This window comes from Nicotiana sylvestris, chromosome 6 (assembly GCF_000393655.2).
Source record: "Nicotiana sylvestris chromosome 6, ASM39365v2, whole genome shotgun sequence".
NCBI classification, from domain to species: Eukaryota; Viridiplantae; Streptophyta; class Magnoliopsida; order Solanales; family Solanaceae; genus Nicotiana; species Nicotiana sylvestris.
In genome coordinates this window covers 112948781-112963307 of record NC_091062.1, presented here as the reverse complement: position 1 = coordinate 112963307, position 14527 = coordinate 112948781, and the positions used below count along the sequence as shown (strand labels likewise).

At 38.1% G+C, this 14527-nt stretch overlaps 1 protein-coding gene across 1 annotated transcript; it reads right to left on the bottom strand.

The window, feature by feature from the left end:
• Positions 1–14086: 14086 nt before the first annotated feature.
• Positions 14087–14527, bottom strand: LOC138871118 (uncharacterized). The gene is made up of 2 exons (XM_070148973.1): positions 14459–14527; positions 14087–14365 (listed from the first exon to the last, which is right to left on the bottom strand). The coding sequence occupies exons 1-2, from the start codon at positions 14525–14527 to the stop codon at positions 14087–14089; spliced, it is 348 nt and encodes a 115-aa protein (XP_070005074.1).

Genomic DNA, 14527 nt, shown 5'->3' with positions numbered 1-14527 from the left:
CTCATATACTCTCTTGATATTATTGCTTTCATTTATTATCTCCATATTTGTTCATCATTTATTACCTATCATTGGCCATATAGAGCCTCCATTGATTTTATTGTAACTATTAGTCATATAGCAACTGTCTTCGATAGCTCATAATCGAGCTCCGGAATCGACCCCGAGGCCTTGAATCCACGAGCTTGAGGCCCAGATAATTGGCCTATCGATTCGATTATAGCTCTCTCCTTAACTTTATTTGCCTTTAAGTATCATACATCTAGCATAAACTGCTTAACAAACTAGCATAAAAGTAGATCACGTATTTTTAGAGTCCCATCAACAAATTTAGTTGTTATTACCATTTTCACGGTAAACAAACTTCAAGTATAATACTTTTTCAAAAACTTGTCATTTATAGGGCCGATTCTCATGCAATCTACATCAACCAGCTTGTAAGCCCCACTTGAATAAGCTTCTTGCTCGACATATGGCCCATCCCATTTTAAAGTGAGCTTCCCTACAGGATTATGGGAAGTAATAATAGGTCTTCGTATGGCAAGGACTTGATCTCCTACTTGAAAGGATCTTGGTCAAACTCTTTTATTGAAGACGCGAGATAATCATGCTTGATAACATTCAAGACTCTGTTGAGCTTCCAACCACTTCTCATCAAGAGCCTCCAACTCTGCTAATCGAAGTCGAGTATTTTTCTTCATCAGTGATCCCTTCTTGAATAGCTAATCATAATGAAGGTATTTGATGCTCGAGTGGCAAAACGACTTCGACTCCATAAACGAGTGAATAAGGGGTCGTTTGTGTTGCGGTGAGTTGTCCTATATACCTACAGAGCTTTTTCCATATGGCCATGCCAATCCCATTTGGATTTGGAGACGACACAAGTTGCATAGAGTCTTGTTGAATGCCTGAGCTATACCATTGGTGGCAGCATTGTATATAGAAGATTTACGTTGCTTAAATCCAAAGAGTTCACAAATCTTGTTCATTAACCTATTGTCAAACGGCTTTCATTATCCGTTATTATGTAATGAGGAGCGCCAAAGCGATAGATAATGTTTACTCAGATGAAACTTGCAACATTTTCTTTCTACTTCCTTAAGAGCAACATATGTAGCCCATTTTGAGAAGTAGTCAGTTGCAGCTAAGATGTATAGGTTCCCACCAGAGAAATTTGGTAGTGGTCCAATAGCATCCAATTCCCAAGCGTCAAATAGTCAGGATGCAACAATCGGATGTAACACTTCAGGAGGTTGATGAATAAAATTTGCATGGAATTGACAAGCCTTGCATCTTCGAGCATAGTCCAAGCAATCTTTTATCATCGTTGGTCAATAATATCCCATCCTTTTTATATGGAAGTGGAGCTTTGGTCCAGACTGGTGTGACCCATATATCGCGGAATGTGCCACTACAAGAAATTTGCCTTTTAGCGACGACCTTAGTCGCTACAAAATCATCAGATGTTGCCACTAAATGTTTATAGCAACGACATTGGACTTACTGCAAGTGAGTCCATTAATAAATGTTATTTGTGATGACTACAGGGTGTCGCCACAAAATGTCACCTTTTTGTGGTGAAATTATCGCTACAAAAGGTATGCCAAGTCGCCACAAAAGGTAGTTCCACCAAACAAATTCAGGAGCAAGTCGCCACTGAAAAGTGATATTTAGCAGCGACAATTGTCGCCACAAAAATAAATAACTGTCAGTGGCAGCTATTTTATCACTACTAGAGAGTTCACTTTTTGTAGCAACTGAAATCGCCACAAAAACAATTAGCTATTACCAGCAATTCTCATATCTCTACTAGAGAGTTACTTTTAGTAGCAATTGATGTCGCCACAAAAACACTCAACCATCAGTGGCGCCTCTAAGCTCGCTACTGGAGAATGACATTTAGTGGCAATGATAATTGCTACAAAAACTATTAAACAATCAGTGGAAACTTCAATATTGCAACAAATACTTTTCTGAAAAAGATTTCGTCACCACTGAAACCTATTTAATTCAGCAATTATAATGACCAAAATTATATAAACGCATCCAATAGTATTTTACAAACACCGAAAGAATATCTTAAGTCGGATATTAAATACTTCCATTACTAAAATGCGAATTACATATATAATGCATAATACTCCATTGTCGTTGTATACATATACATCCCAAAAGAGCAAAATACTAAATGCCTTGAAGCCCCTCCTTGGTTGTTTCCATTGTTTAAGATTCTATCCCAGTTATTACACAAATAAATACAAGATCACTTTGACAATTCTCATAATCTAATGCACAATTCTCATAATCTAATGCTAATAGTACAATGGATGACATACAATTAAAATATATTATGATAATTTCAGCCATTAACCACGTCTCCTAAGTAGCTTCAAGTTTGAATAGGAAATGCAGTAGATGCTAATGTTGTTTTAGTTAGCTGAAAAGCTCTTATTACAAGTGATTTGCAGCTAGGAATGGCCAGTACTCTCTGTGGATAAGTTTATGGAGCAAAGCAATGCAAGAAAATTAGAACACAAACAACAACACAACAACAATAACAACAACAAACCCCAGTTATTTTTATTCAGAACATGCAGAAAAACAGTTTTTTTTCCAGTGAAATAAGAGCATTTGTGTCTCATCTGTCTTAGATAACTAATTTACGTAACAGGTTGAATTGAATTTCTTACTAGAAAAAGTTTTTTAGAGAAGTTGGACAAGAAAACATAATATCCACTATGTGAACTTACAACATGCAAAAGACTGTGAATGCTTTCTCCACAGATGATTTATAAAGGCAACAAAAAAAAGAAGATAAAAAAGGGACGAAAAATTAAAGCACATAATCATTTCTCAACAATTTTAATTAAGTGCCACACAGATAATCAAAGAGGACCTTTAATGAACTACAGAAGTACTATTTAGTAAGGGAATGGAAAAATGGAACGACATCAGAAGAATGAAGCAGTAAGAAAAGACTTCAAAATTCAGAAATGGAGAGAACAAATTCCACATTAGATAACATTTACATTTACAGCTCATTGGACCTGTAATGAACTAAAAAAGTACTATTTAGATGAGCATGGCTAGAAAAATTGTGATCTTTAAGATCAGGAGCATTAGAACCCATCCAGAAAGAGAGGAACTCCAAGTGGAGAATCGCAGAAAAACAAAATTGTTTACCTCGAAAATACGAGTAACAATTAAATTTGATTAGTGGTTTTAAAGATATGTGATTTAGTTCAATACCAATTAATAACCAAGAAATATAAAGTAGAAATCAAAGAAATAAGTGAATCAAACCAATGTTACTCAGCAGTGATGACCTCGAGCTTAGTGACCTCGAGGTGAACTAAGAACAATAAAGTAAGAACAATAAATGTAAAGGACAATTTTGATGAACAGTAGGCAAAAAGTAGAGAGTATATTCTTTGCTCAATGATTAGATGATGTTATAAAATGATTGAGTTCCCCTTTATATAATAGGGGATCCTTAAATAAGGTAAATTTCTATTTACAATAATTAATATTATTGGTATAGCTGTCTAACCGCCTAGTATGGAATAGTACAATCCTATTCCGGGATTTGTGCCATGATCTTGGGGACGTGGCAGGAATCTTGCTCATTCTATTACAAATCCATAATGGTACTATTTTGGGGTCGAGCATACTCGGCCTCGGTATTCCTCGTACTCCTATCTCTGGGCATTGCATTCTGTCTTCGAGCTCAAGTCTGGTCCATCGGGCTCGGACTCAACCTTGCCCGGACTTGGGCTTAGGACGAAACCTCGAGCCTATAAATCGAAGGCATATGATTTTGACCGTATACAAATAGTCCTCGTGTTTCTTATAATAAGATGATAAGAAATGATTTGAACCTCGATTTTTGGAGCCCTTGATGATGACGCCATCCCCGTGACGTAAGCGACTAAAGTGACTGAAGGGTCGCGTCTGCACAGTTTTCCATGGCCATTAATTGGATGCGGCTGATAGTTGACTATTCAACTTTCCTAATATGCTTATGTGGCCCTTATAAATGGACCAGCTTCACCATTTACAAACTTTACTTCTCTAATCGTTTTCAAAATCTCATTAGCTCCATCCTCCTCTTTAGTTTGCCTTCACTTCCATCAACAACCCTTTCTCTTTGAATTTCTACACCAAAATGGCTAAAACATCTAAGATTGTTCCCAAACAAGAAAAATCCTCTTCGTCATCATGGCCATCCAAAAGTAAACCAGTGGTGCCACCTCGCATCGAGGAGTGCATTCCCCCACCGTGCAAAATAACATCCAATTTCAAGATTGATAAACCTGCTCGAAACCAGGCCGATGCGAGCCCATGTCCTGATACATTTGTTTGATAACCAAAGATGAGCTCAAGCAAGTGAAAAAGGATTGCAACTAGAGAACAAGGACGTAGTGATCCCTTCCCCTGAAGAGGATATCACTATTCACAAAGCGGGGTACTTAAGCGTGTATACCTACCCATTCACACTGAGTCCTGACGACCCAACTTTGGGTCCCATAGATATAGTTATCCTTGATTTTTGCCAACAATATCAAGTGATTATTGGCTAGATCTACCCCTCATTCTGCCTAATCGTCAATCTGATCCGATACTTCTCAAGCCAAGTCTAGGGGATTCCTTTTACCCTTGACCATCTGATCAGGATGTATAGCCCTTGCCTTTATCGAGGTAGCCTGATAAAGCTGCAATACCGATCCTCGAAATCTCTCTTCTCCAGCATCATTGAGGACAAAGACCAAGGATGGATGAGCCAGTTTGTCCAAGTTAGGACCTCTGACCTGATTCCTGTTGAGAGGATGCCATTTCCCGAGGAATGGAACAAGAAACGTAAGTACCTACTTATTGATAGTGACTTTTATACCCACTTTTCCCTTCTCTTCCTCGACCTTATCTTTTTCTCGGTTTGACCTCTGTCCAATAGTGTAGTTGTTTCTTGGTTTCCCGGTGCGGTCCCAGGCCTCGAAGGTTGGGTCCAGAAACTAGCCTCTACTTCTTTGTACGTGGAGCGGAACTGGCGTGACCTAGCCAAAGGTTGATGGGAGGCAAAAAACCATGGTGATGTTTTAGACTTCAATACCACACAAGAAGAGGGGGGTGATTTGTGTGGTACCCAATTTTCGCTTAACTTTATTATAGAAGTACCTGGTTCTTCTATGTGTTCCAACTACTACTATTGCGGAATAATAAATACAAAAAATAAAGAACACAGAGATTTTACATGGAAAACACCTGGCTCAAAAGGTGATAAAAACCACGACCTATCTTCCAGTAGTATTTTCCCAAACTCTCCACTAAAATCACTGAGTCAACAACTACATTTACAAAAACTCTTTTGTAAACCTACTATTAACTCTAATCCCGTTATGTCACACATCCTCAACTGTTGTGACAACTTCAAGTTAATTCTAACTTGAAAACTCTAAGTACCTAATACAATTGCTTTTATATAAGCTGAAAGGTACAATGTAAAATCACCTATTACAATTGAACTAGAATAAAAGATAGACACTTAGAACTGGTTCTTCTATCTGGTTCAAGTAGCTTCAGGATTGCACACTTCAATCACACATAAATTGCTTGCAAAATCGCCTTGCTATTTTGCTCTCAATTCACGTTTAACTTCTGCTTATGTGCATTACCTGTAAAAGAGAACAACACTGATATTTAAGGAGTTAGCAATTAGAGATTTACTAGGATACAGATGCTACTCTTCCATGGTGGAAGAGTTCTAGTTGATCTTATACTCTATCTCTATCCATTTCCTAAAATGTGTTCTCTTTGTGTAAGAAGTCTTTCTCCTTATCCAATATGCAACCTTTTTGATCATGATCAGGAGATATTACTTATGATAAGTTAGGTTTATTTTCTTTACGTACATCTCACATGTTTGGATTGATCACAACTATGCTTCACAAGATGGACCTGGTCCATGTCAAAGGTTCTCAGCTATGGATTTTATTGGCCTACCCTGTATAAAAATGCTAGTGAGTTTGTTAAGAGATGTGATGAGTGTCAGCGAGCTGGTGGAATTTTCAAGAAGGATGAAATGCCTCTCACCACTGTCGCGCTCCCCTTTTTCCCTCGCGGGAGTCCGGGTTTTGACATTCTTGGGGGAGCAACTCGTTTCCTTTTAGGAACTGGGTATTTGAAGAGTCGCCACCTAACGAATTACGGTGCGTTAGGACACCTAGAGCGATTAACTTATGTAACTAGTTTGCATTACCAGATATTAGGGTAAGGGCTCGAAATAACCTTGATGGGAAGGTGTTAGGCACCCCTCACGGTCCACAATAGTGGGTCCAAGCCGAATATAAACTATTTGAATTAGTCATTTTAACAAGTAAACAGTTTCAACATACATTTGCAAATAATGGTAGTTTTCACATTATAAATACATATATGATCAAGGAAATTCATATATTGAAAATAAGAGAGGTTTGGACAGCTTGCACATGTATATGTAAAAGAGAGGAAGTTTATAGAATTTAAACACATAATGGAATTGGGAAAGGGAAGTACTAAGTTGATTAGCCTACAGGATCATATCCATACAATGCCCGGTAATCACTCCTCAATGAGAGGGGCTACATGTTGCATTAGTGCACAGGTCATCATATCCTTTTACTACCCATTACCCTCCCCTTAGTGGTTATATAAGCGAGTTTAATTAACGACCTCTAAGCGTGCTGCTACCTGTCCCTTCCTTATGGTCCTGGAGGAATTTAGGACCTCTAAATCTGGACAATTCTAGACAACCTAAGGTTTTTAAAAGGTAAAAATCTAGGCGACAAGCAAAGAACACATAGGACAATCAGATTGGATAAACAGTTAGAAGGCTCATATTTACCTCCGCATGTATATAGGAAAACAAACAACACATCTAAAAACACAGATTTTGAAGAAATTCAAAAATCCTAAGAACATGATATCTAGATGAATGTTACAGATTCAGGATATGCATAAGGAAAGTGGCAGAATCCTAACCAGTTTGGCTACTAGTTTTATAGCCTGTTAAGCATGGATAATTTCACATATAAACAGAACTAGTTTCATAGTTATTAACGTGCTAAAGCTTGCCTAAGTGTGTATATGCAGTCACGATTCTAGGAAACAGTTTGAAGTTCTTTATCCCATAGGCATGCTTTCTAGTGATATCTAACAAGACACTGTATGAAGTTCCAGTTTTAATACTTAAAGCAATGATAATTACCGTACGAACATGAGTTCTAATCTTTAATGAGTGAAACTGCTATTAGTTCTTATTAGACACACATACTGACTGAGCAAGTGTGGCAACCAATTAAACCTATATGCATGATTTCTAAAGAGACGGCTTTAAATATATGCCGTACTGAAAATTGAACCTTAGTTATTTCATTCCCTATAGGCATGGTGTCTAATTGTGTAAAGAGAAGTAGGCAGAACTTATTTCAACCAGAGCAAACCCTATAGGCATGTTATCTGACAAATACATTTCAACCAAAGCATACCCTATAGGCATGTTATCTAACAAACACATTTGAACCAAAATGAATCCTATAGGCATGTTATCTACCCAGCTTTACCCATAGTACCATATAACTACTCTCCCTTTTCACTAGTCACCCCAATATCTCTTTACAATTAATTATTACAAATCAATGATTGAACAAAAAATACACAGATAGAATATAAATTAAGCTATAGGGAGCCTGAAGTAGGCCCAAAGCAAATCCTAGTGTACCAGGCCTTCACTAGTCTCAAATGCCCAAGATTCATTGCCACATTTGTGTCCAGGTATTTTAGAGTTCCCAAAAGGACCTCAAAGATTCCGGGCGGTGCTCACACCCAGACTTTCTCAAATAAAGACTGATTATGTGCATTGTGGAAGAGACGACCCTAATATGCCAGAGTTCAGAGAGATCTCAAGGATCTCTATGCAGTACACATACTAGAGGGGCAGAACTTAATAATCTGAGAGTAAGTGAGAGTGCATAATTTGAAAAGGGTTTTGGTAAATAGTAAAGAGAGGACTCTTAGATGTGAAAAGATTTTCTGAAAACCAGTACTAATTTGGTGGTAAAATAGATTGAGGAAAGTATGAAAACACTTTGAAATCAAAGCACAAATCAAAGAACAACCATATTCAGAAACACTTGGCAAGCAGGTTCCACAAAGGGAGAGAGGGGTTGGGGACACATAGAACACACAAAAGCAAACAGATGTGCATAATTACTAAGTTACATGGAGCAAAGATGTTGAGAACACATAAACCTAAAACATACAACTAGAGAGACTAGATGACTTAGCAAAGCAGAGTAGGAATTGACTTAAATGAATAGACTAGGCAAAACACCACACAAGCATGTTAATCACACACTGAACAAAACAAGATTTAGACATGCTAGATAAATAGTAAACAAGCAAGCATAGTTGAGACATGCTAATCACATATTGAACAAGGCAGTATTAGGTATGCTAGGTAAACAGTAGACATGCAAGTATGCTAATTACATATTGGACAAAGCAATATTAGGCATGCTAGATAAATAGTAAACAGGAGCAGGAATGAACTCAGGACTGATGAACTATGGCAGTAATAAAACACATAGGGTTTAGGTTCTAAAATTTAATTAGAGGCATACCAGTTAGGGAAAGAGAACACAAGATGTAAGACAGATATTGTGCAATTTCTAGCCTTGACTTACAGCCGGCAAGACTAATGAAGATCATAAGTAGCAGAAAGAATAGAGCTTTTTGAGTGTAAGAGTAGTGATGAACTAATGTTCGTATCTTTAAGAAGTTAAATAAGAGAGTTTATATAGTGGTTCAAGAGTAGAGCAAATAAGGTTAAGTAATCAATAATCAGCAATTAAGGGATCTCAGAATCAATCACACAAAGAGATTCAGCATAGTCTTCCCCTTAATTAAGGGCAATTAACCAATGGTAATGATAGGAACTAGTTAAGGCAAGAGGTTCAAATGAGGCTGAGTAAAGAAATAAAGAATCAAAGGCCTTATTAAGGAAATGAGTCTAAATCAAACAAAATAAAGAATTTTAGAATAAAATAATCAAGGGTTTAGTTAAGGAAAAAAATCATGTAAAGAATCAGTAAATATATAGCAATCAAATAAGGCAAGAACGAATAATTAAGGTCATAAACACAGAAATAATCAAGAATTTTTTTAACAGAGCAAATCACTCAACAATTCTGGAAAGAACATATCAATTCCCATAAACAAAATAGGTTGAGTAAAACCTTTGGGAACACAGAGAAATTAGACGGAAAATAATTCAAAATATCCTAATTTGAAAACACTTAAAGAAGGAAAACAGCCATGGAAAACTTGAAAGCATGTCAACACACAGAGATTCGAACAACAGAAATCAAAGAAATCGAAACCTGAAGTAGCATAGTGTTTAAAAATCGGTTAGTAGTAGAGAAGTAATAAAACCTAAAAGAATAGGCATGAAAGTTTGAAAATACTTCAGATACACAGAGGTTCGACTAACAAATAACAAGAAAAACAAACCCTAATATAACAAAATGTTCAAAAATCGATTAATCAGTAAAGAAATAAAGGAGGCTTAAGGAAAAAGCAATGATGAACTCAAATCGCTCCAGATCTACAAGGATCTGGATGGATTCGAGTCCAAATGCTAAGTTTTGAAGAAAAGAGAAAGGGTAAAGAGAATCTGGCCTTTGAATCAAAGATTTGAGTCGTGAAACTTTAATAAAAATCACTCACAGACCATAGATAGACTCTTGAAGTGTTTTAAACGAGATCTGGACCAGATCTCTTCGAGGTCCTTCCACAAAACCACACAATCGAGTAACCAGGGAAAATAGGAGACATATAGAGGCCTCGTACAACCATGGGAAGCCATACATCGAGTAGGAATCAAAAGGATTAAGGCTGGTTTTGGGTGGCAGCAGATAAGGTTAAGTTTGGTCTCAGAGAGAATTAGAGAGGATAGGGTTTCACGGGCGGCGTGTGTAAGAAAATGACTGGGGTTTGGGGATCATTGGGACTAAAAAAGGAAAGGGGGAACGATGGCCGTTGATCTCTATGATCAACGGCCAAGATTAAAAGGATTTGGGCCTGGTTGAATGTTATGGGTTTGGGCTGGGTAGATTTGGGCTGGTGTGGGATTGAATTTGGGCATTTAATTAGGCTAAAATCCGAAAATAAGAGGGCCATTTATTATATACCAATTTAATTGATGAAATATTTTTTTAAGAATAACTAATAGGTTGTAAAAAATGATTTTCTCGCTTGGAAATATTTTAAAATAATTACCTAATATTTTAAAAATATAATAGGCTATTTAAAGGTAAAATAATGTAATATTGCATGCATAGGCTATAATTGCAAAGTAATTGCAATTGCATCCTAATAATATAAATGTGGCTATATGTGCAATAATTGAAACTTAGTACAAATGCAAATGATAAAAATTAAGCAACAAAAATTATTATAAAATTATTTGTGATGCAATCAGTGATTGTTTCATAAATAAAATGTTGGGAGAAATTATTTAAAATATTTTAAAAATGCAGAAATTGTATGAAAAATACTAATTGATGCCCATGCATAATTTTGAATATATTATGGGAAAAATTGGGTAACAACAACTGCCTCTTTTTACCTGGGAAGGATGAAAGAGTTTCTTGGTAAAGAAATGATGGCCAATTTTGACCAGATTGGATGTTTTGAAAAATAGAGGTCGGACTCTGGTCTTTAAGCTGCCTACATATCCCTGGTTTTACAGTAATCAGGCCATGTATATTTCTGGATTCACTGGCGGAATATACCGATGAAGTCATTACAAGAATGGGCACGAGATTTCGGGATGGATGCAAGAGTGGTTATAGTGAATGGTCAAATTTGAGATAGTGAAGGAACTGGAGCGAGATTGCTCCCGCTAGGATAGCAGTTGTTTACTTGTCACCTGCAAGTAAAGAGATGCTACATGCACTTGTGCAAAAATTTAAATATGATGCAGATTCCCTTTGGACCATGATAGTTGTCTTTGGATGGTTAAGGATAACGTCCTCAGACCATGATATCCTGGGCTATGAATTATTCAGTGAGGGATTTGCAGGCCATGAAATGATATTCTCAGGCCATGAAGATGGTACCTCCAAACCATGACGCCTTTGAATAATGATATGCTAATTTGAGAGATCCTCAGGCCATGACACGGTGTCTTCCGGCTATGAGGATGATGCCTTTAGACTATGGTGCCTTTGGATAGATTGGCGATATTTCAGCCCATGAGATGCAATAATATGATGTTAACAAGACAAGGCTTAGTCTTGTGAAATGAAGGGCAGAGCTTAGCCCGATTGAAAAGTAAATAGATAGTACAGGAATAAAGCAATATTTATGCGAGGAGGGACAATGCTTAGTCCCATGCAAATGTGGAGGCAGAGATTAGCCTCAAGCAAATATAGAGATAGGGATTAGCCTCATGCAAGTATAGAGGTAGGGATTAGCCTCATGCAAGTATGGAGGAATGGATTAGCCTCATGCAAGTATAGAGGTAGGGATTAGCCTCATGAAAATATAGAGGCAAGGATTAGCCTAATGCAAGTATGGAGGCAGGGATTAGCCTCATGCAAATATGGAGGCAGGGATTAGCCTCATGCAAATATGGAGGCCGAGATTAACCTCATGCAAGTATGGAGGCAGGGATTAGCCTCATGCAAGTATGGAGGCAGAGATTAGCCTCATGCAAATATGGAGGTAGGGATTAGCCTCATGCAAGTATGGAGGCAGGGATTAACCTCATGCAAGTATAGAGACAGGGATTCACCTCATGCAGATATGGAGGCAGAGATTAGCCTCATACAAATATGGAGGCAGGGATTAGCCTCATGAAGATATGGAGGCAAGGATTTGCCTCATGCAGATATAGAGAAAGGAATTAGCCTCATGCAGATATGGAGGCAGGTATTAGCCTCACGCAGATATGGAGGCAGGGATTAGTCTCATGCGAATATGGAGGCAGTGATTAGCCTCATGCAGATATGGAGGCAAGGATTAGCCTCATGCAGATATTGAGGCAGGGATTGGCCTCATGCATATACGGCGGTAGGGATTAGCCTCATGCAGATGCGGGGTAGGGATTATCCTCATGCAGATGCGGAGGCAGGGATTAGCCTCATGTAGAGAACAAATAGCAAATAAGGGTAAAATGTTTCTTTGCTGGGGATACGTTCAGTATCTAGTGGCCTATTTGATAGCGATTTTGCTTTGAGTATACATGTTTGCGAATGCTATTGCTACGTCAGATGTGCCTGCGTTCAAAGAAAAATTGTAATTTTTGTGAGGGGAGGTTGGTTTGTGCTTCTGTCTGCTGGCCTTGCTTTATGCAGTTCTATAGGCCTTATTTGAGTTTTCCTAGGTAACACCTGACTGTTACGGAAATAGAGTTTTCGAAAATATGCAATTACTGATAAAAATAGAGTCATATTAGAAACATATTGAAATATCAAGTAATTTTTAGATGAACTAGTGACTGTAACACATTTCAGAGACATTGTAGCTTTCTCATGTTAGAATTTTGACGGTCCTCCTCAAAATTCTGCCCCAGTTTGGTAGATGATCCTTCGACCGTTTGCGGGTAATGCGCCTTGTTGAACCTTCTTCGGAATTTTGAGAATCCTTCTTGAAATTCTACCCTAGTTTCTTAACCGATTTCTGACCGTCTGGAACATGTTGGCGTTGGCTGGACTTGCTCTGGAATTTTGAGGGTCCTCTTCAAAATTCTTCCCTAGTTTTAGATCTTGTGTGAAATAGAAATTTTATTATGATATGACCGAACCCATATGGCTTCCTACGTATCCCCTCTTAAACGGGAATCAGGTCAAGCGTAGTTCAATTACACCATGTGAATATGAAACATCTAAGCATAATATCTTTTGACTGCGTCTGAATTGATTGGTTTTGGCCAAATTTCTCCATCCATTTATGCAAATATGAGTGCTCCTCCTGTTAGCACCCTGTGAACCATGTAAGGACCTTTCTAGTTAGGAGAGAATTTCCCTTTAGCTTTATCTTAATGTGGGAAGATCTTCTTCAACACCAGCTGTCCTGGTGTAAATTGCCTTGGTTTGACCCTTTTGTTGAAAGCTCTGGACATTCTGTTCTGATAAAGCTGACCGTGACATACTGCATTCATTCTCCTTCGGTCTATAAGGGCCAATTAATCATAGTGGCTCCTTATCCATTCTGCATCGCTAAGTATAACTTCCTGTATGATTTTTAATGAAGGAATCTCTACCTCGGTTGGGATGACAACTTCGGTACCATAAACTAGCATGTAGGGAGTTGCCCTGGTTGATGTGCGGACTGTAGTGAGGTATCTCAACAGAGCAAAAGGTAGCTTGTCGTGTCATTTTTTGTGGTTTTCTACCATCTTCCTTAGTATCTTCTTGATGTTTTTGTTGGCGGCTTCTACGGCTCCATTCATCTGAGGTCTGTAGGCTATGGAATTTTTATGCTTGATTTTGAAATTCTCACACATGTCTTTCATTAGATCACTGTTGAGATTGGCAGCATTGTCAGTGATAATAGACTCGGGAACTCCGAATCAGCAAATAATACGATCTTTGACAAAATCTGTGATGACTTTCTTAGTTACAGCTTTGTAAGATGCAACCTCTACCCATTTTGTGTAGTAATCAATGGACACTAGAATAAACCTGTGCCCGTTTGAAGAAGTGGGCTCAATCGGACCTATGACATCTATTCCCCAAGCAGCGAATGGCCAAGGTGAGCTTGTTGCATTGAGCTCATTTGGCGACACTTTTATCATATCGGCATGCAATTGACATTGGTAGCATTTGCAGTCATACTGGATGCAATCTGCCTCCATGGTCATCCAAAAGTAACCGGCCATAAGTATTTTCTTTGCCAAGACAAAACCATTCATATGTGTGCCACATGTACCAGCATGTATATCCTCAAGTAGTTTAGAAGCTTCTTTTGCGTCGATACATATTAGCAATCCCAAATTAGGAGTTCTTCTGTACAAGTTTCCTTCGCTGTGGAAGAAGTGATTGGAGAATCATCGGAGTGTGCGTTTCTGAGTGTGGTTTGCATGCTCCAGATATTCTCCTTTCGCCAAGTACTCTTTGATATCATGGAACCAAGGTTTTCCATCTGTCTCTTCCTCGATGTGGGCACAGTAAGCCGGCCGATTATGGATTCTCACTAGGATGGGATCAATGAAATTCTTGTCTAGATGCTGTATAATGGATAACAAAGTAGCCAATGCATCAGCAAACTCATTCTGAACTCTGGGCACATGCTGAAACTCTATCTTCGTGAACCTTTTCCTCAATTCCTGTACATGGTGCAGATATGGAAATATCTTGTAATTCTTGGTGGCCCACTCTCCTTGTACCTAGTGCACAAGCAAATCTGAATCACCGATTACCAGCAGCTCCTGAATATTCATGTCGATTGCCATGTTGAGTTCTAGTGTGAAGGCTTCATACTCTCCCAT

What these genes read in the sequence shown, in the direction of transcription:
- LOC138871118 (XM_070148973.1), bottom strand. Translation starts at nt 14,527, where the DNA reads ATGGGAGAGTATGAAGCCTTCACACTAGAACTCAACATGGCAATCGAC. An exon ending in TGAATATTCAGGAGCTGCTG is followed by an intron (nt 14,366 to 14,458) that starts GTAATCGGTGAT and finishes CACCATGTACAG; the next exon opens with GAATTGAGGAAAAGGTTCAC.